At 41.2% G+C, this 22,765-nt stretch overlaps 1 protein-coding gene across 2 annotated transcripts; it reads left to right on the forward strand.

The window, feature by feature from the left end:
- Positions 1-2,359: 2,359 nt before the first annotated feature.
- Positions 2,360-21,763, forward strand: tnfrsf19 (tumor necrosis factor receptor superfamily, member 19). 2 transcript variants are annotated; one of them, XM_046390434.1, is made up of 10 exons: positions 2,360-2,542; positions 3,279-3,370; positions 4,185-4,298; positions 9,468-9,646; positions 9,858-9,943; positions 16,084-16,248; positions 17,735-17,863; positions 18,056-18,158; positions 20,126-20,409; positions 21,019-21,763. In XM_046390434.1, exons 2-10 carry the CDS (start codon positions 3,305-3,307, stop codon positions 21,021-21,023), a joined length of 1,131 nt encoding a protein of 376 aa, XP_046246390.1. In that variant the 5' UTR covers positions 2,360-2,542; positions 3,279-3,304; the 3' UTR covers positions 21,024-21,763. The 2 variants fall into 2 exon arrangements, with proteins under 2 accessions (XP_046246390.1, XP_046246391.1); XM_046390435.1 differs by lacking the exon at positions 2,360-2,542 and adding an exon at positions 3,090-3,131.
- The last annotated feature ends 1,002 nt before the right edge of the window (positions 21,764-22,765 follow it).

Below are 22,765 nucleotides of genomic sequence, written 5' to 3' on the forward strand. Positions count from 1 at the left end.
AATAAGAGTCTGTTTGCCATGGGATGTTACATGCAGCACACAAAAAATATACAATATGTTGTAATATTGGGCGGCACGGTGGTGCAGTGGTTAGCACTGTCGCCTCATAGCAAGAGGGTTCCAGGTTCGAATCCCGGTCTGGGCCCTTCTATGTGGAGTTTGCATGTTCTCCCTGTGCCTGCGTGTTTTCTGCGGGTACTCCGGCTTCCTCCCACAATACCAAAAACATGCACATTAGGTTAATTGGCTACTCTAAATTGCCCCTAGGTGTGAGTGTGAGAGTGTGTGGTTGTTTGTCTTTGTGTGTTGGCCCTGCGATTGACTGGCGACCAGTCCAGGGTGTACCCCGCCTCTCGCCCGTAGTCAGCTGGGATAGGCTCCAGCTCCCCCGCAACCCTGACGGATAAGCGGTATAGAAAATGGATGGATGGATGTTGTAATATTAAATAGACTATATTACAGTAGTATAGAGCTGAATTGTAGACTGTAGAGTCTATACTAGAATAGAATATCAGTCTTTTTAAGAAATGCAATAGAATAGAATAAGTATTTATGCCCCAATAGATGCTTCACTGCAGACTTCAGTAAACTCACACAGCATCAAACTTTCAACAGCACTAGAGATAAGCTATAAACCATGACACCATCCCCCCAGTAGATGGAGTCAGCAGCAAAGTCTAGATTTCCTGCTGTATGAGGGAGAAGCTCAGACTGTATTATAAGCTATCCCAGCCAGTGATGTCACTGTCACCATCTTCAGCTTTGACCTTAGCACAGAGGAAATGAATCCAGACAGTATAAACACTAACAGGAGACATAAGATCACTTTTATTGTGACCACCACAATGTGAAACCTTTTTTCTCTGTGTTCATTAAAAAAATATCAAAACTCTTAAAGATGATGACAGTAGCATGACACGGTTTTATCATTATTAAGTAATAATAGAAATAATAGAAATAGCACTGGACACATGAAGCAATTTGAATATTAATATTCCACCTAAGGCAAGTAAGCAAAGACTAAATGCATTTGTAAAGTAAATGCTGATTTCCTGGAATTGATATGCAACATGTCCAGACATGTACAGTAATTGGCCACTTTTGCTGCAGTGCTGAACTTTTGTCCTCTGTGTCTTTGCCTTGGTGCATACACACACCACACACAAGTTTTTTGCCAGAGATGGCTATGATCATGTACACGTGAAACTCTTATTGCTACCATCTTCACAGAATGTCAAACCAATAAACCTTTTAAGAGGATTTAGAGTTTTAGGATTTGTCAAAAAATAAAGTGTGTGTAGAAAGAGCTTAGATACAGAAACCCACTCCATAAACAATATGATATCTGGCATTTTTGTTTACATTTAGATTTAAAGGAACCATCTTTACTGGATTCTTCACTGTTAATATTTACTTGGAGGAATTTGTTTTTATGAGGTACATAACTTTGTGGCTCAGCTTCAGGAAGAGGGAGGAACACACACTGAATGATTTGCATCCATGAATTAACCATATATTTTCCATTATACAGAGGAGAAAATCAAGAACTTCCTTAAAATTGAACCCTGCTCTTCCCCAGCAGATGGATAACAAGACAGCCGGTGACCAGCCAATCCTGGAGCAGCACACTGATGTCATGAAATCTGCAACTCATAAAGATGAAAAACTTCCCCAGTTAATTTCAAGTACCTCCACAACCTCGAGCAACTACAACCCAGCATTACACCATTGGGGGAAGAAGCATCAGATCTTTTTACTTTGGTAAAAGTAGCAATACCATAGAGTAGAACAATTCTGTAACAAGTAAAAGTCCTGCATTCAGAATTTACTTAAAAGTACAAAAATATTTGCATACAAAGTTTTCATTGTGCAGAATAGCCCGTTTCAGAATAATGTTACTGACATTGCAGCTCCATATCTCTGTGGTCTGTATAACATGTCATTGGGATAACTTCCGGTCATTACGGTAAATATGACTTTAAACTTGTTCGCAAAGACACTGTGAAGGACCATCAGGGGTCCACGGACCACGGTTTGGGAACCGCTTGCCTTGGCTGGTGCACAAACATCAGAACACAGACTGGCATAAAACAGCATAACCATCAAATAAACCACAAACAAACACACACACACACACACACACACTGGAGAGAGATTTCCTCGTCTGTTTTCCACATCGACTCTCGTGACAAAGCAGCTGAATGGAAACGCTGTTATCGATCACACGCTGACTGAGCGCTGTGTGATCGGCTCTCTGTGGGACTGAGGTCTTTGATGTCGTGCAGACTGATCACAGATCAGATACAGGCGCTTCAGATCCATGAAGCCACCCCCACCTCGCTCCCTCCCTCCCTCCCTCTCCGCCTTTGATCTGGGCGCAGAGTTTGTCCTCGGTCCGCCGTTGCTCAGTGTTGATCTGGAGCTGGGACAGCAGCGCTGACATGGTGAGCAGACCGGTGCGGGAAACACACCACCACACCTCTCACCGGTCTGCTTTCGACTTTTAACGACTTTGAGCAACAGGCTCCTTTTTTTTTTGCAGGTAAGAAACGTTTTTTTTTTAACTAGCTTTGGACATTCACAGTCATTGCGCTTACGATATAGAACAAGACTTTGGTTAATTTCACAATACAAGGCATAACGACAAACGTCCAGTCCTGAAATGAACAGTGTAAGAAGCCTAAAATAGTTTTGTTTTTAATGACACCAGATGTGCAATAGACTGCTGATACTCCTTCTCGCTTTACACGTATTTTAGCCTCCGGATATTTTAGTGATTTTTAGTCAGGGATGTCGTTACATGGAGACAGTATTCTGAGGGTTTTATTTTTTGGAGACATTTTTATTAAGCAGCGGTTCTTCGTCATGTAAAGCTATGAAAGCTGTCTGAGCTTCAAACAGAGGGCTGGACTGTGGCAGCTGATGATGGGCCTTTAATCAAACAGCGTCATTTAACTTTGCTGCACGTGCGTGTGGTTATGGTTTAATGTGTGGCTCTCGACCCATACCTGCTTCATTGTACATCCAGCTTTCCCCTGGTATTAACCCTTGAGAGTCCCTGCTTATTCCACACTGTATCATCATATTTCATCATCATATTTAATTTGGGCATGCTTGTTATGAATATTGATGTAATGATATATATTTTTTTTATTTACCCATGAAAATTTGACCAAGCATGTTTTTCTTCATGATAAATTATTGATTGTGTATTATAGAGGAAAACAGTAGAATAACATGCCTAAGTCCAGTCTTTTCTTGTCGTGTCTGTGTTTCAGCTACAGGCAACAAGTGGCTCATCAAAATGGTCTGGATGCTTCAACACGCCTTCTCGCTCTTATTAGCCGTGCATGTCATATATTCAACCCTGGTAAGCATCTCTTCCGTTATTTAATTTTGTATACAGTACAATTTATTGTTTCTGCTAAGCTCTTTTATTAAACCAAAATATATTATTATTGAGTATATATAATAGCTTGTCTGCAGGAGTCTTGTAAAAGTTTAAAAGGACATGTAGGAGATACACTGCACACACAGTAAATGAGTACATTTTCTGCTCCATTTAGTTTAATTCTACTCTACTTTGTTTTATTTGAGTGTGAAAGTTCATTCTTGACCTAGGAAATAGTAGTTGAACAAAAAATCTTTACTCGTGGTCCAGTTACCAGCTTTTTCCGAAGCGTTTTAATCGCATTTCACACCTACTCCATGACGACTGAGAAAAGCCCAGCTTCTGGGGGAAATTTCTGCAAAAGTGAACTGCAGAGACTATGAACTTTTAGTCCCATGCTCATGAACTTGAACTGCACTGCTTGTCGGTGTCTGTAAAACCCTTACTGCTCACACTGACAAGGCAGATGGTCATTTTTACTTTTATTCACTGCACTGTCCTGATTGTATTTGCTATCTATGTTGTCTTCTCTGGTTTTGGCAAGCCCGAATTGTTGCTTTTGCTGCTGCAACTATGGAGTTTTCCCACAGGGCTCATTAAAGTTTCATCTTATCTCATCCCAACAGTATCAGACTTGTTTTTAAGAACAGTCCAAGGCGGGGGTTGATCCCCTTAAACTATTATTGAGATTATGATGCATAGCTTCGGATTCAGTCTGTTCTCTCTGTTATGGATGAAAGTGGTAATGAAATATAGGAATCTCTAACCTTTACCAAATGACTGTCCCGCTCAGATTCCTGTGAGGGCCGAGGAGGAGACCAGAGAATGCAGAGAACAGGAGTACAAGGACCGCTTTGGGAACTGTAAACCCTGCAAGCAGTGTGATGCAGGACAGGAGCTATCAAAGGTTGGAACATAATTGTTTTGGATTTACCCAAATTAACTCATGTATTAATAGAGAAGATCTTTCTGAAGTGCCGTGTTCATTCAGGAGCATTGTTAACGGGGCTGCACAAAGGAAAAAGTATTGTCACTTGTTTATTTAGGAAAAGGAAAATGTAGTAACACAAAGGATTCACGACAGGTCAGTTGAATCAACTTCCTTAAGCTGAAAAAAAGTTGGACTGGATTATTCCCATGGTGGAAAAGAAAAATCTCCACAATAAAAGTAAAACTGTTGACTTCATGAAAAGAATGGACATCACTGTTTAGAAAAGTGTATCTAGTCCAGGGAACTGACATTATTTATTACTTCCTCTCTTTCATGCAGAGAACAGCCGAGCTGCTATTAGCTTTTGTAGAACACCGACCCTTCTTTAATCAGTCACACCCATACTTTTGACCTTCAGCAGCTGAATGGCTTCCATTGTCTTTCCCCATTGCACCCTGTCCAATGCATTGTCTTCACTGTTTGAGGCAAGCCATGCCTAAGCTTGCTGCTCTCTCATATGGGAATACAGTTTTTTCCACCATCTTAGCCACAGGTTTTTGTGAGCTTTGTGCAAACAGGCCTCTATAGTGTCAGCAAAGGCCGTCCTCTCTGGCAGCAGCTATGCATCTGTGTAGACAGTGATGTAAAGACGACATATTGAATTTCAAACTTATTAAGAAATCTTATTAGTTTTTGCATATACTACTATTAGATAACAGATAATTCTACCTGTGCAGTTTCCATTGTTTTAACATTTAAAAAGGTTAATATGAGACAGTAAACACCAGACTGGATTGGAACCTGTAGTTACTCCCAAAGTGAAAGACAGGTCTTTCAATACTTTAACTGTAGTACACGGACTGACGAATACTGTAAAATCCCATTAAAATTGGCAGTGGTTGACTAAATGTTAGGAACAGCCCTTTGATCTCGTTGCACACAGTTTAAAACGCCCCAGAACAAGAGTGAAGCTGAACTAAAAAAAAGTTTAAACAAAAACTGAGCATTATAACCTTTGTGAACGTCGGGTTTGATACAGGATTGTTGTATTCGATTTGCTAGGTGTACCTAATGAACTGGCATATGGTTGCATGTGAAAATATATCAAAATTGTTTATATAGTCAAAAGATACTGATGGGCCTAAGAAAATAAGAAAGGACTCAAACCTAAATGGTCTCAGAAGAAACTGTTTGCCCTCACAACCTAGTCTTTATTATTTTTTTTAACATTTTTTTTTTGTAACTAAAATGAATGCTAGCCTTAAGTAGAAAATAATCTGCAACTCAAAAGGCTGGTAAACTGACTTTAGGAAGGTTTACACTTCACTACATCTTTGAGTGCTAGTGAAAAAAACTCTGTATCACCCTTGACATCTGTTGCACACATGCATTTAAGCCCAGTTGCCTTTAATCTCAGCGCACACAGACATGCACTCTGTGGTTGGCAATACGCTTCAGTAGTCCTCGTGTTCCTCTGCCAGCTCAACAGGCATGAGCGCCACTAGCCACCCTGGGGTCCTGGTTAATAATTGGCTGCCTCATTCTTTCTCTGAAGGTAGTGGGATGTCGGCTCACAGTGGAAACCTAGGCCTGCACTCAGAGAAACTTTCCCAGAGACACAACTTCTGTTCTGAGCTCTGTGCAACCAAGACAATCTGTCCATGCTCTGAAAGGCTAGACTGACTGTTGGGATCGAAGCAGACTTTTGGAGTCACTCTGTGCAGCTGCCATAGAGATCCTAGAGGAATGTGCCCCAGTTTGCTCTGGAAGTTTGCCTCTGGAAGCCGCTCTTAGGCGGCTGACAAACATCAATTAGCCACTTCACACTAACTGTAGCTAAAAGAACCACCCACACACAGGGAACGTCCATTAAAAGCAGTTATTCTTTTCAGACATATTTCATTCTAGGTTTCATTCATAGTAAGTTGCTTTGTCTCTTGTGTTGTGTCAAGCATGAAGGAGTGTGTGTGTGGGGGGGATTGCTTTCCAGTGCATTCTGGAAAACTGCCAGTGGCAAAAAAAGCAGGAACACATCTTTGATGTTTCAACATCATGCATTATGTTGCAAGAGTGTAACATTTCCTCCAGCCACACTCCCAGTTCCCAGACTTTTGGATGGCACTGGCTAAAGAGAGAGAGACAGAGGTGCAGGTAATGCAAAAGCAGGGGAAGTTCCCAAATTTTAGCTGCATTGTGTCTAAAGAGGCCAGCCAGTAAAAAAAAAAAATCAACCCAAAATGTAATAGAGAGAAAAAAAACAATAAGACTCATTTAATTAACAAGCATTGTTTTCAGCGTTATTTCGTTACCAGATCATCTGACTGCCCCCCACCCCCACCCCCCACGATTCCCTCCTAATCTCAGAAATATCTGTGCGTCTGAACATGTTTCAGGTCCTAGGCAGCTCTCCCCTCCACACTGCTGTTATGCTTGGCAGTCTTACCAAAACTAGATCAGGAGATACGGCGATGGGGAAAGGGGATGTTAAGCATCTGCTTTTTTTGTTGGCTTTTGACGTGAAATAACCTTAAAGTGCAATATGGGAATGAATTGGCTATTTTTTTTCTAGACTCCCTTGTAGTTTTCTCCCCAAAAGCTTTGTTTTATTGTTCTATTATTCTATTGTTTTGTATTTGAAAAGTATCCACATGAGATCATAAGTTGTACCTGCAGAGCAACATAAAAGCAGCATGTCTCACCTGCTAGCAGTTATATGTAATAGAGCATTAACTCCTTTTGTTTGTGGTGTGTGTTATGTATCATTTTTGCAAATATTGTATTCTCCCAACAACCTGAAAATATGGTCGTTTGAGAGAGGTTTAACAGACTGAATATGTATTCTTCTGTTGATGTTGGTGTCTGCTTTGCGGTAGTCATGTGTTGAGAAAGGTTTACACATTGTGTACTCACCTTTTCATATAATGATAACATCAACATCACAGATTCCCTCTGTGTATAGTCTTTCTTTCAGCTGCTAAACCAGTCTCCGTGAGTGCAGGGTGTCAGCCCTGTTGAGCTTTGTTAGCATAGATAAAAGAAGAAGGAGATCACTCCTTGATGATCTGTGCTGCCTGGATTAGAGGGCCAGAAGTTGGCTGCTTTCTCCATTTTTTTCGGTGCTCTGACCTGCTTGTGTCTACGTGGCATCAGTCCCCATCTTGCCATGTGGTGCCCCACAGGCACAGCCTGTGCCAGTGCTGGGCTTAGTGGGGGCGAATCATCCCTGGGCCCCTTACTTCATGTGGAAATAGGTCACAGAACCACTACGAGGTATCCTGCAGTGGCTGGGTCTACAGTGCTTTCTTAAGGACCAGTTTTAGGCTTCATTGCTGTGGTAGTTTTCCAGCCTCCCTTGGCTCAGTCTGAGCTTCATTCCCCTCAGACAGACAAAATCATGGCTTGCAACAGTGGGCGGCCAACCCTTCTTTATTCAGCCTTTCCCCTCTTTATCACTCATCAGCCACCCCCTCTCTGTTTCTCACTCTTTCTCTGTTTCTTCCTTTCCCTCCCTCTGTTTCCCCCCACCTCCACAGTTCCCTGCCCTGCTGGAGAGCAGGGCCTTATATGGCGAGTTCATAACGACAGCTGCAATAGCCCAGACTCCACTGGTCCACCTTGGGCCAGGCTTGGCCCGAGGGTTCAATGTCAGGCTCACATGTGTTTGGCTGGAAGGACTGAAATCCTCATCTTCTGTCCCGACACTGCGGTGCCATCACACGATCACATCCTTGCCCCTAACCTCCCTTTTTATTTCTCACCAGCCTGCTTCCCCAAACCCAACCCCCATATCAAACTCGTGTGCCCACATTCCTGCAGGACTGCATGCCCGGGCAGTGAAATGGGACACGGGTGAGGAGAGGAGAGAAGAGAGAAGCCCTGTTTGAAGCTGGCCTTCACTTTAATGATATACGAGGGCCCCCCACACCCCCAACACACACACACACACAAACACACGTACATGCACAGCCACCACTATCCTACCCTAGCCCCTGTCTATCCTCCAGGGTTTGGAGTGTGGCAACATTGGACAACAGGAGGGCAGCTGCTCTGGAGCTGATAATGAATGATCAATGTATGATGTCATCCCTGCAGGGTCTTTTCACTCGGTGTGGTGTACAGTAAGATGAGCTGTCATGTAAATGTCAGTAAGTCATTGAGGTCACCAGTCTTTCAACATCATTTTTTGGGATGTGACAGAGCACCAATTAGGAAAGAGACAAAACAAGGCTAACACTGGCACATGGAAATGAACAGCTGGAGTAATGATCACAAATAATAAATCTAGTGTTAATTCAGCGCTGAGGCTAGATTCCTCTCCCCGGAAATGTTAAATTTTGTCTCTACACTATACCAGACTTTTAGATGTTTTTAGTACTGCCAACTGCTATATAGAATATGAAAGCAGTGTTTTCTCTGAACAGGTCTTAATCTGCCTCTGAAATATAAATATAAATTAATAAACTAAACTACTAATATAATACAACCTAAGATGTTTGATATTCAGTAAATATTTTTGGTCACAGAAAACTGTGTGTGTGTCTTGTATTTGATGTTTTTCTTAAACATATCTTTCAGACTTTAGATTTAGGTTGGATCAGGTGAACAAGTCCAGAGTAGGTGGCTCAGCATTAGATCAGTCACACAAAAGTAGGAAGCTGTGCTTTTAAAGTGCACTTTCAATTGTTGAACACAAAAAGAGTATTCATCTTATTTTCTCCATGTACCTCTCCATAATCCTTGCCCCCTTCCTGAAGCGTTTCCTTTGCTTACTGGCCTCTCAATCAACGGGACACTCACTGAGTCTGCTCGGAGAGGCAGTCAAACAAAAACACAGCAATAAACTTGCAATAATACAACAGTGGGTGTCCCCCAGGGCCTTTATTATTGAAATGCCTGGCCTTTCTGGGTCTTGCAGCGGAAGGCTGCTCATTCATACTGAGAGAGTCAGGGAGATTATTGCCAGTGTAAGATGGACTCTCAAAAGAGGCAGACCATTGTTCTCCTCTGATCCCTCAAGCCAAGATCATTCTTTAATTCCAGACCCCTAGTAGTCCACATTCAAGCCCTCTTTTCACCAGCTGCACATCTCTCCAAACCGCTGACCCCACCTCTTACCCGGTGTATTTCTCCCTCTAATCCCCCCAGGAATGTGGCTTTGGTTATGGAGAGGATGCCCGGTGCGTGCCCTGCCGGAGCAGTCGCTTCAAAGAGGACCGGAGCCTGCAGAAGTGCAAGCCCTGCCTGGACTGTGGACTCATCAACCGCTTCCAGAAGGGCAATTGTTCCACCACCAGTAACGCTGTGTGTGGCGACTGTCTGCCAGGGTAAGAGGACAGACACATATCCACCAAACAGTTGTGTTAATGGTTGGAAGAAAAAAAATTTTTTTTTCACAATAATAGTCTGACAAAAAGATGAGAAGCATGTTACAACATGCCGCTATCGTTAACATGTAACTCTATGAACTGAGTTTGTGCATGTTTGCGTTCACAACAGCTTTGAAGGTTAAAACGTGCAATTTTGTGTCTTCGACAGATATTACAGGAAGACAAAATTAAGTGGTTTCCAAGACATGGAGTGTATACCCTGTGGGGACCCTCCACCTCCTTATGAGCCTCACTGTAAGCACCTTCCTTTTCTTTTACCTCTTCTAACAGTTGGCCTGACATCAGTGGGACATTCTGTTAAATGTTCCCATGAATGCAGGCTATTCAGTGTGGCCCACAATAGGTGATGTTTTAAGATGAAACAACAGGGATACAATAGTCTAAAAGCAAACATCACCAGCTACAGCACACTATTGAACTCGTAGCCAGATTCTACAAGAACCAAAACTCAGGCTGCAGTGCCACAACAAAGTCTGTACACACACAACATGCCAGTACAAGGTCCTTGGAGTAACCAGGACCACAGCCTTTAGAGGGTGGAGTGAGCCATAGTTCATTCACTAAGTCTCACTGAGCTGAGCAGCTATGCTATATGTGCAAATAAATGCTTGGATTTACAAGCTGAGCAGTTGAAAAGCTGAAATGGATACCTCTAACATAATACTGGATTTGCCAACACTGGATTATATTAGCTCAGAACTTGTCACTCATTTTCAGCACTCAATTTGGATTAAATGAGCAAACTTCCTTGAACAAAACCTCCATTGATTTTCCTAGACAAAACGCGTCCCTATAGCATTGAAAAAAACAAAAACAAAAAAACATCAGCGATCTTCCACATGGTTTTGCTTCAGCACCAGGGTTAACACAACTGGGGGTGTGCTGGTTCAAACCGCAGAATTTACAACCTTTTGCACAGATCCATTATGCAAAAAGTAGACATGAGGTATGTTACAGTATGTTCACAAAGCAGGGCTCGCATTCCAGCAGGCCGCAGATCCAATTAACTTCTGTCTTCCGGCCATTATAAGTAGTTAAGTACAACCTTATGATTTCAGGTTTCCACATAAAACCAACAGGCGAGTGAACTTATACCTTCGGTAATTGAGTGTGGCTTCCTGATGGCAGAAGAGGCTGCAGCTGTTTCGGAAGAGACTTTTGGCAGCATGAGCATCAGAGCAGCCTCGGCCAGGGTTAGCACCACTATGTTAAATAAATGGAGACAGCTCTGGGATATTGGACAACTAAAAAAAAAAATAAAAAACTGTAAAAAAATGTAGCTCTTTGCTCACAAGCCCCAAAAATAAGGAATCACGAGTTCATCAGACCATCCATGCGTTTGTTTGGGTTTTAATTTAGTGCCCTTTTCTATTTTCTTTACAAATATTGTTGCAAGCAGCGTTACTGTTTGTGTAATGAACGCCGGCCTTGGAACAACTGGCCTCCTTCTGTCTGATCATTTGTCCATCTGCACTGCTTCCCAGTCTGATACAGGAAGACAAAATGACCATTGTGTCTGACAACATAGCTGGTAGTTTGCTTCCACAGGGACTCTTGGCAGAGAATTTCCAAATGTTTGAAAGTCTTTCTCCCTCCCTTCAGTGTTATCTTGAGGAGGGTGGTGAAAACTTAAAAGGCAGATCATTCTAATAGGCCACACTGGCCCGGGGGCCATGGTGCAGCTGTGCAGGGGAGGCAGTCCCGACTGGGGTGGACTGTAAATCTTACACTACCCCTCCTTTCTTCTCCTCCCTTTTCCCCGGTGGCTTTTTGGGGCTGAGTAAAAAGGAGATTGTATTTTATGGATTCTTTCAGTGTGTTTCATCTGCTGGAGTTTTTTTTTTTTTTACTGAGCTGACTAGACCATACTAACACGCACACACACATACACAGGCATGTCGATAAATACATGCACACATGCATTCATGTACCCACATAAGGAGAAAGAAACCTACCTGCACTTTGTAGCTTATCCCTGTATTGCTATTATTCCTTTTTGAACCAGTACTCAAAATCAGATGGGAATGTTATCTATCTTTATTAAATAAAGAGAAAACTGGTGTGGGTTTGAAATCCTGCCATAAAATATCAATTATGATATTTTGGGATAGCCCATCTTTCTCTACTTACATATTTACAAGAAATGGTTCATATAGTTGTCTTATCCCTTTTACATTCCTCGTGATGAGAACTATCCAAAGGAAACATGATCCAACAAATCTTTGTCCTTGTCCTTCCCAATAACCTCAATGCTCCAACTTGTGACAAGAAGAAAACATATTCTATCATATTCTTGTGCGTGCTCACTGACCGCAAAGGTCCGTGCACTCGGTTCTCGACACTGATGGTACAAAACATACCAGGCTGGCAATTTACAGGAAATATTCTTAACTACAGCTGTCTTCTGGCAGTTTAAACCTCAGCCTTTCAATAGTCAAAAGCCTGTTCACAAAATCCACACAGATGCCAGCAGCTGGAATAATCAGCTTATCCTCACTGCTGTCTTAATCCAGTTGTCACGCAATCATCACACCACTACCTCCCAGCATAATGATGTTTGGTGTCGCCACATTACACGAAGTAATGATTATTAAGTGTTTTTCCATAAACACATAACACCTTGGATGCTACACTTTTGACAGTTATAAATCATTCCAGCAGACATATCCCATTTCAGTTTATAAGAATGCAAAATAGTGATTTATTATCTTTTCTGCTTAATAATAGGCCTACTCCCGGAAATACACGAGGCCACCTAAGGTTCAGAGAAGGCTCTTGAAAAGGCGTTTTGTGTAGATCACATGTGCATCTGGAGAAGCTTTGCATTGCATTAAATCAAAAAGGCAACAAAGCTGTTATATTTTCCAATCTTTGAAAGCCAGAGCAAAGCAGGCAACATCTTAATTCCCTTGTTTATACTGATCATAATTGTAGTTAAAATAACTAATTACTGTAGAGGTGACCAGACAGCTAGGGCAATAAACCATTTAGTATAGCCAATAAAAGCCACTGTAAAGTAATACAGGATCATTAAGTGTGTTCATGTCTCATGTTAAGTATGAGACCTTAAATGTATCATAGTTACAGTTCATCATAACATGTAGCCATTAGAGATACTTAAATGACACCCTACCATCAATAGCAGCTATAGTCCTGTCTCAAGAAATACCTGGATCCATGTTATTCAGGTTAGTTCTTTCATGTTCATGCTAATCAAACAAAAACTTTGGTCATGCCTTCACTATTTTTCATATGACAGTTGAGTCATATGAGAATGTGAATGTGATTAAACCATACAGATTCACAAATTCATCCATCTTACATGCATGTCTTTACTTTAAATATAAAATACTGTGTAAACCAAAGAGGACTGCAGTCAGAAAACATGTTCAGGGTTAAATCAGCGCTCAGTTCTCCTCTTAAGAGGCTCTTAAAAGACAAAAGTCAAAGATCCTTCTGAGGTGTAAAGAAGTGCTTTTTTATTTGAAGTATGTGGCTTTCCATAAAATCAACAGGGAGTCTCTGAAAGGCAGTGGTTTATTGGTCTGGTTTGTGTGGAGATAACATCAGCAGGTGAGGTCTCTTCAATGGACCAGTGTTTTATCTGTGTTTGCTGCAGCTGCTGGGCCTCTGATAACAGGCTGCCTTTGTGTTGTGGTGCAGATGATGCTCACCTTGGATGAGCTGAATTTGACCTTGACAGTGAAGACCAAATGTAAACACGACGGTCAGATGTTACATGTACAGATTACCAGTCAAATGCGGTTTCTGTGCATTTGAAGATTGTTATAGTGATCCCTGCTGTGACAACTAATTACATGAGTCTCAAACCCAAATACAAAGCATGATGGGATGAAATACAAACTTCTCAGCTTAATTATACAAAGTCCTTTAATACATAAACCTTTATGTAAGCTAATGAGAGCAGTGGTAGTGATTTTAGGCTATTGATTTTTAAAGCTCTGACGCTGGAATGTAGGCATGTATTTTAGTTTTGGATCTTTTCTTTAAGATTTTCTATTTTTTTCTCTTAGAAGGAATGTGAAAATACCCTCATCCCCTATCTGACTGAATAAAAAACTGGCCAAAAACTATGCCCAAAGCAATGTTTACATTGCATAACAAAGAGCTTGTGGACGTGAAAAGGCTGAAACGTTCCCCTTATGATTAATCCAGTGAAAAGCAAACAGCAGAGCTAACTGAAAAAGATTTTCTCAAGCAAAAAGTCGTTTGTTATATTAACAGTCTCTCACTGTTTGTTTTCTGCGCTCATGTTGTTGACTGCTCTGTGTTTCACAGTGTCGTACTAGCACACTTTTAATGTGTGCTCTGCTGTGACCCACGCCCTCGGGATCATACATACACTGATCAGAAAATTATATTTGATTACTGATAATGATCAGAGACAATTATGTGAAGCTACATGTACTTAGCCTCTGAGAAAAATGTCAGTCAATTTGAGAATTCAGACATACACCCGTTTCTTCTTTTACTTCCTCTTAAAGCTACAAAGCAGAGAGGTGAGGGTGTCATGCAGCTCACACACTGATGTGACGCTGCCCCTCGATCTTTCCGTTATCACACTGGACGTCATTCACTCTTTCTTTGTACACAGTGTGTGTGTTTAATGAACAGCTACAGAAGATCAGTAGCATGTTGCTCTGGATAGTGCCGGTTTAGGATTACAAGTAAATCCAGAAAGACAAATGATTTGTTATTGTCACAGTTCGGTCTCAGCCTGTAGCCAGAAAGTAAACTTGGTGCTTATCTGTACAATTCCAGAGGAGTGTTTTCATTTTGAATTACATGTCACCTGTCAAAGATTGTGGAGTAATTATACACACAAGTGATTTCTCTCTCACAATGAGTGATGCACCCTCGACTGGAATGTGAGGGATTCGTTTGTGTTTCTTCTCGGAGTATGAAACATTGGGTTATTGTGGTTTTCTTACCAATAGTTTCAAGGCCCAAATGTTCTTTATTTTCATTTTTTTAAAAAAAAAGTGTAAATCTGAGCTAAATTCATGCACATAAACTTAAGCATATAAGGACTGAAATATAATTACTTTGTGTTTGTCACCTCATCACGTGAAAATGCAAGTGATGTGTTTACGATACTCATGATGAAAGCAACCATTAAAGCTACACTAATCAACAGTTTTTATGCTAAAAATGAATTAAATTACTTTGTGTAATGTAAAAGAAAACAAACTATCACATTCAGTGAACATATTGGAGGATTTAGCAAAAGTAGAGCTAAAAGTGAGTAAATTTTGGACTTAAATTCATCAAGTGGCCACAAACTTGTTTTCTAGATGTGCTAACATGTTCCACATCACAACTTTATGAGATTATAATTCATCAGTGTTGTGTTGTTTCAAAAACAAACACAGCTTTAAAACATGTAAATCAATCATAAATCTGTTTTCATCTCTTTTTCTAAAGAAACAAGGAAAGATTGAGAGTGATTGAAAGTTCCACTTGTTTTGCTCCCCTTTCATTTACATTTGGATCACGTATTGCGCCTTTATCTCTGATGAGTGCTTGAAAGGATAATTACACGTCGCTGGGGCCAGGTTTTTCAAACATGAGTGCCAATACATCTGTCTTATGGTGTGATATCCAGCGTTATTCCGTATCAGATCTTGATGTTCCGTATTTGTGGAAACTTGTATAATGAGGAGCATTCTTGAGGCCAGCAGTGAGAGTGCGTGAAGGGTCCTGAAGACGGGGCAGGAGGAGACCTGTTTAACAGTGGCTTAATCACTGTGTGGACACAACTCACCACCATGTGCACAATGACATCCAAAGTGCAAAAACACTCGTGTCCTGTGTCCAATTAGTTTTTTCCTCCCTCCGTCACCCGCTCACTCATACCGGCCCTGTTTCAAAATCCTGACCAGCATGTCTTAGGGCTTGTGAGTCTCATGTGAGGGAACCTCGGGGCAGGAGTGGATGATGTCTGTAAATCATCTTCTGTGGGGAACGAGACAGTCAGATAAAGAGAGAATCCACCACAGGCGTTTTTTCTTTGAACTCCTCTGCTTATTTCATTAGACTTTAGCAAAGAGATGACTGGCTCGAGGTTAAAGGGGATAATTTGTCTCCAGTTCTGATTTGCTGAGGAGTGTCAGATAATACGAAGAAAGTACACCTTGTCGTGTGTTATCCTGTCTTTTTCATAACTGCTGTTAATGAGAGAGATAAATTGTTGTGCCTTAAACTCTCCATTTAGGTTGTTTACGCAGGTACAATATGTTAATGTCACTCACCTTGAAATTTGCTGTCATGTAGTCAATTAAAGAACCATCCAACATTTCACGCCTTGCCGTTCAGCTGTACTTCACATTTATTTCACTCTGCCTTCTTCTCAGGCAGCGGGCGCGTGAACCTGGTGCCGCTGCCCTCGGTGGTGACCAGCCCGCGGGACATGGCCCTGGCCGCGGTCATCTGCAGCGCTCTGGCCACTGTGCTGCTGGCTCTGCTTGTCCTGTGTGTTATCTATTGCAAGAGACAGCTGCTGGAGAAGAAACCCAGTGGTGAGTCACAACATCTGCACACACTTGTTCACATTTTTAATGTATCACTGAAATCAGGACAGGTGTGTTCAATCGATGCCAAAAAAAAAAAAAGCATTGTAACAAGAGCTGGAGCTTTAGGTGCTTCTTTAAATTGAGCAATGAGCAGTGCATTGGTGCAGTCTTAAGACCAATGCAGAGGCCTAAAATTATGTGTGTAGCTTGTTTTCTGTGGAGGAAGTGTACTGAAACAGATGCTGGCATTTCAGTGGATGGCCAATGAATCTCCAATACAGTTTAGTCAAGATTTCCAAAAGCGGAGGAAAACCCATTCTTCATCAAGATATACACACAACGTCATACCAAATGTGTTCACTTGTGTGCAGTCTTTGTTTGTTCTTGTTTTGTTTTTTTAATTTCCCAGTGCACTGTAGAGACTGCAACACTGAACATTTAATGCATGAATGTCGTGTAGGCTTTAAATATCCATATGTTAAACGTGAGTAGCACTTAGAGCCCTTAATAAGATAAATAAAATGTACATCCATTTGGATGAGCATGATTTCATCACTCTTTTGTTAACTATGCAAACAGAGTGCCAGTTCATCTGTCAGTTGTGATCTCCAGTGTTAAGCCTTATTAAACCCTCATGTTGCATATTTGCAGGAACTTGTATAATGAGCAGCATTCTTGAGACCAAAAGTATCTGAGTATGTGAAACATCCCGAGGCCAAGAATTAATGACATCACCTTTCCCTGGTTAGCTTGTTTGAAACAAAGCATGTGGTAGAAGTTACCAAGGCGTTTGCAATTGTGTGTTTTTCTCACTCTAATGGTGTGAAGTGAATGCTTGGGTTAAATATTTTGCCAGTAGTTTTACTCGGCACAAACAGGCACCCCACCCTTCACCCAGGCTGCTACAAAGTGCCAACACGGTTGTTTTTTAAAATTATACAAAGGAATTTTAATCGCCTCATGGACCCGAGGGTTGTGAGGCATTTCCCAACACATATGAGAACATATAAATTTAGTCAGATAAACACAACTGGAGCTGAGAGGATTTCACCTGACAGCAGCATTTACACAAAAAATTCCAGACTGGTTCTGTTATTATACTTGATAGGGAATAAATATTTTTTTTCTTAAAGTTTAATAAGTTCCTTCTTATAAGGAAATCCTGTACATAGACAGTGAATAAATCTTTTAATAATGCTTTACAGATCAATTATGAGCCATGAATAGGACCATGTTTTTTGCCAGGTTGTTGAAAAACTTCTAGCTTTTGTTTATCCCTTTGGTTTGGTAATCACGAAATCCATTTAGCAATCAAGGACATTCTTCACAACCTGGCCACCCAAAAGTTGCTCCTTTATAAAGTATTAATAAGCAAATTATTAACCATTAATAAAGACTATTAATAAAGCCCTTTTAAGGGCTACCTTATTGTGATTGAAGTGGTGGAACATCTCTGCTGTAGTGGTTGACTGTCTCCAACATGTTTCCTCAGCGGCCTCTCTGAGGTCCCAGGATTGTCCCTACAGTGGAGCAGAGCTGTCCTGCCTGGATCCCCGCTGGCTCCATGATTTTCCCCAGAGACCCTGCTGCCAGTGTCACCTAAGTGCAGGACACACCTGTGGTAGGTTGTGCCTCAGACTAAAGAAAATGTCGACTGTTTTGGCATCAAACCTCTGATCATAGCAAGGAAAGTATTCTCAGTAGTCAGTAGTATAGCATGGAGTGGCCTCTTTGTGTCTTTAGAGTACAAGATGATGACAGCAAATTTCCATTTGTGTAATATTGCATATGTGTGTGTGTGTGTGGTGTTCAGGTCCAGTCCATCTGATCCCATCTATGTGCTGCGATGAGAGCTGCAGTCTGGGCCGCAGCCAGGATAACAGTCCCTTCCAGTCCCAGATGAGCCTCAGTGAAGGGTGAGGATGAATAGGCACAAAAATGTGACAGAAATTTTAAAGTTGGAACAATTTTTTTCTTTCCTCTCCTCAAAACCGGCAAGTGGGTGGTAGAACACAAAGAACGTAATCACCAACTCAGGCTGAGCAGCTGCAGTTGATACGCGTGCACTGATACACATATTTCACATACTGCAATACTACTGAACATAAGATGGTGTTTGGTGAACACCTCTGGCAACACGACTACAGACATTTTTCAGCCCAGAGGGGAAATGACTATAAAACCATGCAATGTTTGCCCCACGCTCTGCTGACTGCACTGAACCTTTGCAGCTGGCTAATAACTAAACTCAATCACTCAGCACACAAAACAGAATCAGAATCATATACACAAATGCATGCCTTTGCAACGTAAATAAATTACAGCTCACATATGGCTCGATATATAGTGGATGATTACTGTAGCTCAGTTCAGTCACATAGGATATACTGTGTACAATAAAACATGTAAAGTAAGAATACCCCAGAAAAACAGTGGTCAGACGGACACCAAAAACAAGTTTGAGGTTATGATTTTTCCACATCCAACAACAGTCCAGTCAGACCCTCTCTTACAAAGCAGGAAATATTTATCAGATTATTGTTATGAAGATAGTAAAATCAGTAGTAAAATAAAATAATATTTAACTGATAATAGTTTGAAACACTTTTATGCCACGTATGTATATACGCACGTAAATGAGATACATGTCTCATCATCTTGAGCCTGTGGTGTTTGCAAGAGCCAAGCGTCTTTATTAAAGCTCTTTGATCTCACAAGGGAGAAGTTTGGCTTCAGGGGTTTCTGCCAGAAAGCCGAGTGATGCAGTATAAAGCAGGCGTGGCACTGTGGGTAGTCATGTAATGGGAGAACATACCGTATGTTTTCTGTACTTTTGCTTTTAAATCATCAAAATGAACATTTAATGCACGATAAGGACGAAAACAACTGCCCCCTTCCTAAAAAAGTGAAAGACATTTGTTAGGTTTCTACCAGTGTGTGAAGGTGGCAGGTCAGCGGCAGATGATGGCCAGAGAAAACAGTTTGAAAAGTCAATCTACAATTGTAGTCTACAGCTAAATTCATTGTTGTGGCACAACAGGCATTGATTTGCAAATACCTTTAAAGATTTATGGGAGGCAGAGCTGAAAATTCCTGCCTGACTCGATCATCTCTATATTGCCTTGAAAGCGTATAGAGGGTTTCTGTTGAGACAAGTTGTTGAATTGACAGTACAGTGTGCTGCTCTCTCTATTTTTACAAGCCAGTCCAGGTCACTCAGGCCTCAATTTCTTTGGATCAACCTGCCAGATGATTGATTATTAATTGATTAGATTAAAGATTAAAACCCTTTGCGTTCTAAATGAATGGATGTATTTGTCTACACAATCATCTGCAAAAATAAACATGATAGAGAACACTCATTTTTTCTCACATTTTCACGATTTGAGCAAACTACCCGCATGTGCCAGTCAGTTGTTTCTATTTTAGTGAGACTAGCTGGAACCTGTCATAGGAAGGCAGAAACTATTAACTTCAATAATTCAAAGGTCCAGCCAAAATTACTTTGGTCCAGACAAAACTGAAGTCCTGGCACTGTGCCTGGTGTAAAGAGCGACAAAGTCCACGCAGGATGAAGGTCATGGTGGACGGATGGGTCAAACACAGGGCTCTGAACCAGGAGACTGGGGCTTAGGGTCAGTCAACATCTCAGCATTTGCTGGGACACTTGAGTTCACTTCACAAAATGCCACCCATCATCAGTTCGTGATCACTGCACCCACAGTAAACCTGCGAACAACAGGCAGCCAAACGCTAAACAGTTTAACAATTTCATGTGGTAATCAGATTATCTTAAGCACTGTGAACAAATAGGCATTTCATAGAAAGGGTGTGGCTGTGAACAGAGATTTATGGTGTGAACTGGTTTTATTCTTCTGCACAGAAATACAAACCAGGATGAGGAGGGCACCCCGGTACAGCTGGGAGGACATCTGGAGTCTGTCTGCGAAGAGGCTGGTGGGACAAGAGGGAGTTCAGAGCCTGCAGAGTGTTTGGGACTGTCGCAGTGCAGCGCTGAGCCTGCAGGAATGATGGAAGTGGAGGAAGAAGGGGAGGAAGAGGAAGGGTGCAGGTCAAGGGAGAATTCACCTGAGAGGACCAGGCAGAGCTACAGTGATGCTGTGACAGATGCACTTCTTTCCAAACAGTACTCCTCAAGTCACGAAGGTGAGGTGTAAAACATCAGAAACAGATCAATAATTTTGCATGATTACCATTTAACTGCACACATACTTCTACTGAGCCCCCTTTAGTTTGCTTCTATGGATATGAATCAGTTTTCATGAATGTTTCAGTAGGTGTGTTGAGACACTCCCTTGGCAGCTGAAATCAGTTGAAAGCAAACTGCTAAACGATCCTCTGATTATTCAGTGTCAAGCAATTAGTGAAGTATGTAAAAGTAGACCACGCAGAATGAAAAAATATGGTTTCTTCCAATTCAGAAAACACATGAAATAAATAACAGACTCTCTGAGTGTGAATGTTTCGAAGTTCACTGTATTTTCCTGATTCCTTCAGTCCTTAACAGAATAAATCACAGAAGATTCAAAGTGCTACGTGTAATTTTACTGTAACCTGTTTTATAACACTTGGACTTCTCTTGGGACACTGCAGTGTGTGTGTCCGTGAAGAGCAGCTGGTAAAAGAAACAAGAGATACCGAGAGCTCTTTGATGTAGACAAGACTATCCTGTTTTAAGTCAGCCCCTGGCTGGCTCTGGGTGGATACATTACTAATCGCTGTGTGTCTGCGTTCCTCTTCCTGCTCTCTTTCCAGGATGACATGGATTTCTTTGGCTCGTGTTCCAACCTTGAACCACCCTGGACTCAACAACAGCCGCGGCCAGATCCCATATCAGATTACGCACTAGTCCCCCCCTACACACACAGCAGTCACTCTCAAGTGTGGTTGCACCAACCCTTTGAAATGCCTGCCACTGACCTCAGAGCCCTTGTCAAAGGGTCCAAACAGAATAAGTACATGCAATCAGAAGCACTTCTGAGGAAAAGCACCAGGGCAAAGGCATATACACACACACATACATACATAATGTGAACTTGCTGGCCCAGAAGGTGAAATCAAATGAAGTTTGATTGTAGAGGAGTATTGACTTGATAGAGCAGAGCGAAGTGAATCAAAGTGAGCCTCTGCTCTGCCTTGAGAATGTCTTGCATCTTCACATGTAGAACACAAACTGTACCACTGATCCAGCAGCTGGTGTTATGAAGCTTTTGTGTGTACAAGGTAACAGTTGCAAAATTTGAGGTGTGAAGAAAAGTTTCAAAAGTGATTATGTTGCACATTAAAGACAATCTTGATAATATGGAACAAGTTAAGATGAGGAATGTTTAAAGTGATAGATGTTTTGTAGATACTGTAAAATATTAAATAGGTCAATATTTTTGTAACATAGACATGACTGACGATATGTTTGCTTTTCTTCCCACAATTATAGTGATTATGGCTGTGAATAGTCACTTCCACATACTGTTTTTGTAAATAAACCACTTGAACAACTTTACATACTGACTGACAAATATATTTATTGAATTTGTTAAATCAAGCGATTTATGAATGCATTTCAATCGAATTGTGGGGACACGTGTAAGACAATGCCAGAGGCTGATATATTCTCGATTTGTCTCTAATCTGCTTTCAGCTCCAAAACAGCTGAATCCTGCATGATCCCTTACTGTAAGGAGACTTGAAACTCTTAGTCAAGCAACAGAAAATAAGAAAATTATTTGTGACAATTGCCTAACCACTCAGTTTTGGACATTATGTCAGATAAAACAAGAATTTTGTGACAAACTGTGATAGGAATTTCCCCCTTTTTTCACGTTATAGACAAATAGACATATTAGTACCTAGGTTGGATAAATGGGATGGAAAAAATAATAGAAACACCTTTCAGTATATGACTGGCTGGATAGTAGTTGTCATGCAAGAGAACTTACTTTCGTGTGGAAAATTGTGTGCTTCTGTAATGAATCTCTTTGAGAAAATTGTCTCTCAGTTCAACTCATTTAAAAACATCTGAAATGTCAATTTAGTCATGTTGGAGCCAGTCAAACTGCTCGCTCTTTTTCTCTTTCCTGATGGTGTGTTCACACCTTCAGTAAGCACGCCATCACCTTCCAGTATCATATCTGAGCTGGGCAAGCGAGGACTACAGCGAGCAGCTACCTGTATGGAAACATACAGTCTGTCGAGCAGATGAGATGTTCTGGAGCGTCCGTAAATGTGGAAAAACTCCTTTAGAAGCCATACTACATACTGCTCTGCTTTTAAAATGATGTATGATCAACTCATACACAGTGTGAAGTAAAAAAATTACTTAAAACTTATTTACTTCCCATAATAATCTAGCTGGCTTGTATTTCTACATTATAGTACAAAAGTTAAGACAATGCAGGTCAGAAATGACCACAACTTTGCATTTTCTGACTGAAAATTCATGAGACAAAGTGCTGAATGTCTCTCTCTGACCTCTGCCACACCCAGCAATCCTCCTCCTCCTCCT

The sequence above is a fragment of the Scatophagus argus genome, chromosome 5 (assembly GCF_020382885.2).
Source record: "Scatophagus argus isolate fScaArg1 chromosome 5, fScaArg1.pri, whole genome shotgun sequence".
NCBI lineage: Eukaryota > Metazoa > Chordata > Actinopteri > Scatophagidae > Scatophagus > Scatophagus argus.